The sequence below is a fragment of the Chenopodium quinoa genome, unplaced genomic scaffold, assembly GCF_001683475.1.
Source record: "Chenopodium quinoa cultivar QQ74 unplaced genomic scaffold, ASM168347v1, whole genome shotgun sequence".
Lineage (NCBI taxonomy): Eukaryota > Viridiplantae > Streptophyta > Magnoliopsida > Caryophyllales > Amaranthaceae > Chenopodium > Chenopodium quinoa.
This window is the reverse complement of record NW_018742393.1, coordinates 1,560,357-1,565,139: the sequence shown is the minus strand read 5'-3', so window position 1 is coordinate 1,565,139 and position 4,783 is coordinate 1,560,357. Positions and strand designations below refer to the sequence as shown.

Genomic DNA, 4,783 nt, shown 5'->3' with positions numbered 1-4,783 from the left:
GTTTTTTTTTTTTTTTTTTTTTTTTTTTTTTTTTTTTTTATTTTAATTACCATTGTTTATGTCAATTTCAATCATTTGATTTCAATCGTCTCTAATTTTGGTCAATTCACAGCAAAATCTGTGAATTTCTTGGGTTTTATTGCTAAATCTGCAATAAAATTTCTGGGATTCATCTGTATTTTTTTTTTGGGGTCAACTAGAGTTTTTCAAATATCCAATTTAGTCAGTTGGGTGTCAAAAAAAATCTTGTTTGTTTAATTATTACCCAAAACCCTAAATTTTCCCCCAATTTTTTAATCAGGGATTCTCGAATCATAAAATCTAGATACCTAGTTTGTATAAATTTCAAATTTTGGAACCCAATCATAAGCGATTCAGGACAGTTTTGAGCAGTATCAAATAAGGTTGGATAATCCTACTCTTAATTTTCTGTTCCTGTAAATTTCTAATATATAGGGTCTATATATTCAAGTTTTTTGGGGGGAAAATGACGATTGATAATATGGAATCGAAGAGAGTGAGACACCCAAAGAAATCGAAGCAAATCCCTGATGAAAATGCTCCATTGTTACCCAGAAAACGTGAAGAAGAAGCTGGATTTGATGAATTTAATGGAGCTTCATTTTCTGGGGCAGTCTTTAATTTGTCCACAACAATTATTGGAGCTGGAATTATGGCTTTGCCAGCAACAATGAAGATTTTGGGTCTTGGTCTTGGGATTTTTATGATCATATTTATGGCTTTTTTGACTGAGAAATCCATTGAAATGTTGCTTAAGTTTAGCAGGGCTGGAAAGTGTTCATCTTATGGTGGTGTAATGGAGGATGCTTTTGGAAAAGTTGGTAGAATTTTGCTGCAAGTTGCTGTTTTAGTCAACAATATTGGTGTTCTTATTGTGTACATGATCATCATAGGTATATAACTATATTATATCATGATTACATTTAATCTTTTTAATTGTTGGCTTTTCGTACTCGGTTTTGCTGAAGGTTTTGGGATTTCTTTGAAGGTGATGTGCTATCAGGAACATCTGCTAGTGGAGTTCATCATGCTGGTGTCTTGGAAGGTTGGTTTGGAGATCACTGGTGGAACAGCCGGTTTTGGATTCTCCTAATCACAACTTTGTGTGTGTTTGCTCCATTGGCTTGCTTCAAGCGTATCGGTGAGTTGTTGCTTTATTGTTTGGTCTTGATAGTCATACTTGCTATTTAGTAAGTGCACTTGCTCTTTAGCAAATCTGCAAATGTGACATCTTTCGCGATCTTGCTATCTGCCATTGCGAGTTCAGTTCATAAGTTTATTATTGACATACAAGATATGCTTGGTTGACTCTTTGCTCTTCAAGTGTCGTGTTATACATTATTGATGACCAATTAGAGATACTTAGATCAATTGCAGATAATAAAGGGTGGTGGTTAGACTATGGTACTATTTCAATTTTCAAACTTATGTGGGCATACATCTTTAGCATTATATGGATCAATTGAAGACATTTGATGCCAATTTTAGAGTATGGTACTATATCAAAACTTAGGGGTACAATCTTTGATTTGGTGCAGGTTGTCTGTTGTTTCCTGAATATATAGGCAATGTTGGATAGAATATTAAAGAAAATTGGAGGGGTTTTGTATTTACTGTTGCTGAAACGATTTTTTTTTTTTTTTTTTCCTATATTTTGTTGATTATTATGATGAGTACTCATAATTGGTGTTTGTGTTGCAGATTCTCTGAGATATACGTCAGCATTGTCAGTTGGCCTGGCTGTTGTATTTCTTGTAATTATGGTAGGAATTGCAGTTATAAAGTTGATAAGTGGAACTGTGATGATGCCCAGATTGCTTCCTGATGTTACTGATTTTAATTCATTCTGGAAACTCTTCACTGCCGTACCTGTTCTTGTCACAGCATATATATGTCACTACAATGGTATGTCAATTCAGCATTTTTTTTTTTTTTTTTTTGGTGTTTTCTGAACTTTTGAAGAGCATAGATAACGTAGGATTTGACCAAAGTTCCATGAAATGGAAACAGTTCATTTTCTCAAATAATAATAGGAAAAAAAAGACTTTTCACATACTTGTCACTCTATGTAGTCAATAAAATATAGTATCCAGAAGGAAAACGTTCCTCTTTGAAGGTTAAAAGTATCTATGTTGGACTTGCAATCTCATTTTAACGCAATCCCTTTATTTTTCATAAAGATGACTTGCAGATGGAATATGGCCCATTCATGTATCTATTTATTTTTCGTATATATAATTGTGCCAACTACTCTTCACTTGGTGCTCTCTGAACTCATTAACAAGTCAAATGAGATTCTGTTGTAGCAATTAGGAGGTGAGAATTCGCCATTTGAAGAGTTACAAGTGCCATGTTGCTTTCTTATCTTGAGATATATGGGACATTTTATCCCATGAATTTAAACCAGTCATTTTCTACGACGAAAAAAACTTGCACAGATGCAACTTAGTGTTTCGTTGCACGGGTATGCTAAAGGATAAGTAATTTTTATGGAATTACTAGTTTATATTTAGCAAAATTAAACTCCCGTGCCTTCTTTCTGCACCAATTGAACTATCATAGATTACTGATTGGTTTGACTGATAGAGTCTTTTGTGACAAACAAAAATTATTTGCTCATTTACTATTGAACCAAAACTTTGAATTTTGCAGTTCACTCGATTGACAATGAACTCGAGGACTCTACTGAAATAAAACCTGTTGTTCGAACAGCACTTGGTCTCTGTTCTTCTGTGTATGTTATGACAAGTTTATTTGGGTTTCTTCTGTTTGGCGATGGAACTCTGGATGATGTCCTTGCAAACTTTGATACTGACCTCGGAATACCATATGGTGGCGTGCTGAATGATGCTGTACGTGTCAGCTATGCTGCACACTTGATGCTTGTTTTCCCCATTGTCTTCTATCCTTTAAGGCTCAATATTGACGGCCTTTTCTTCCCCTCATCAAGTCCTCTGGTTAACAGCAACAAGAGATTTTCTCTTATTACGACGGTGCTTATAACACTCATATTTCTGGGAGCAACTTTCATACCCAGCATCTGGGATGCGTTTCAGTTTACTGGAGCAACGGCTGCAGTTTGTCTTGGGTTTATCTTTCCTGCATCTATTATCTTAAAGTGAGTACCTCTGTCACTTATTCGTTCTTAAACATTCTTTATAAATAAGACCAGTGAAACAGGGATTGACATTGTTCTTGTTTAGCTGTGTGACTTGTGTCTTGGTGATAGATTCTTTATTCATTCTTAACTGCACTAGTTCCACAAAAAATAGAACTTCAAATGCACTATCCAAATTACTCTATGTTGATGCTGTCTGATGTTTGTATTACTTCTGTGCATGAGTTTGACCTGATAACAAAGCATGAATTTCTTTTTTTTTTTTTTTTTCGGTAAAAATTAATAGTGTTGTTAGTAGTCTACCGCTTACTGAATATTCCTTACCAGGCTTAAGCAAATCAAAATGTGATGATCTTGCTACTGCTGGATGCCAGGGCACACCACTATCTAATCGCCTTTTTATTTCCCCCTATCTTAAAATGGAAGATCCTAATTTGCAGCATTTTTTGATTTTCAATTAGAGTTAATAGATGGCATGGATCCACCCGAATGATATTGTTATTATAATCACTATAGAATTGGGACAATACTTTTGGTTCAATTTGGTTTCTCAATTATGCGGCAATATTTCTGTGTGAGCCACTTAAATGCTTCACCTACATACATAAATTACAAACAAGTATTGAGTAAACTTAGCATAACCTCCATCTTGTATCGATCAGTTGTCTAATTCATCTTGCAAATTGATGTTTCAGGGATCGCTATGCCATTTCCACAACCAAAGAAAAATCCTTGGCCATTTTGATGATTGTCCTTGCAGTGTTCTCAAATGTCGTGGCAATATATAGTGATGCCTATGCACTGTTCAAGAAGAGTTCTGTAACCAGTCAAATGTGAAAGACACTTGATGTTCCGTTTTAAGTTATTTGGGCACAAAACAGAGCATTGACTTTGTCCTTGCTCTTAGGGTATTAAGAGTTACAATGAAGAGCAAATGCAGCTTGTCATGTATACAGGGAGTAGCTCTTCGTGCAAACTGTAATCTTATATCCTACCGGTGTTTGTTATGATGTACCAACGATAAGTATATTGTCTATATATAGTTTGCAAAATAAAAAATAGATCGACCAGAAGTGCGTGATAAATTTTTTCGATGTCAATGTTGATATTGTACTTGAAATATTGTATACCAAAGGTTGGCTTGTGGGCATAAGAAGCTGCCTTCAACTGGTTGTTAATATGGTGGATCTACCAAAACTAATTACAGTATTTCTGTTGTACTTATATGTTAACTTTGCAAGTTTTTTTTTTTTTTTTTCCTTCTTTCCTCCTTTCCATTTCTTCACCTTTGCATATGTAATATTACTAATATAACTATATATATAAAATCACGCCGACCCTTCATTGGTTTATTTATTTTTTTGATTTTTAATGGGACTTTTGATTGGTTTTTGATTTAGAGTAGTTTAGGTCAAAAAATGGAGTGGTTTAATGCTCACAATACATTACTTCATCCACTCCATTTTACTTGCAACATCAAGATTTTGACATCAAACATCCTCTCTCTTTATGATGTAATATTGTAATTTATACGGTTTTGTTGAATTCATCTCAATTTGTATTTCATTATAATCTAAAGGAAGGACACAGAAGAAATTATACCCTTTCAATCCAAACCATTGATTCTCTTTTATACTTTAGTAT

General features: G+C 34.2%; 1 protein-coding gene across 1 annotated transcript; it reads left to right on the top strand.

Annotated features, from left to right (window-relative positions):
- Positions 1-4,371, top strand: LOC110703279 (amino acid transporter AVT6A-like). The gene is made up of 5 exons (XM_021881063.1): positions 1-914; positions 1,010-1,162; positions 1,723-1,926; positions 2,674-3,139; positions 3,835-4,371. The coding sequence occupies exons 1-5, from the start codon at positions 488-490 to the stop codon at positions 3,974-3,976; spliced, it is 1,392 nt and encodes a 463-aa protein (XP_021736755.1). The 5' UTR covers positions 1-487; the 3' UTR covers positions 3,977-4,371.
- Positions 4,372-4,783: the final 412 nt, after the last annotated feature.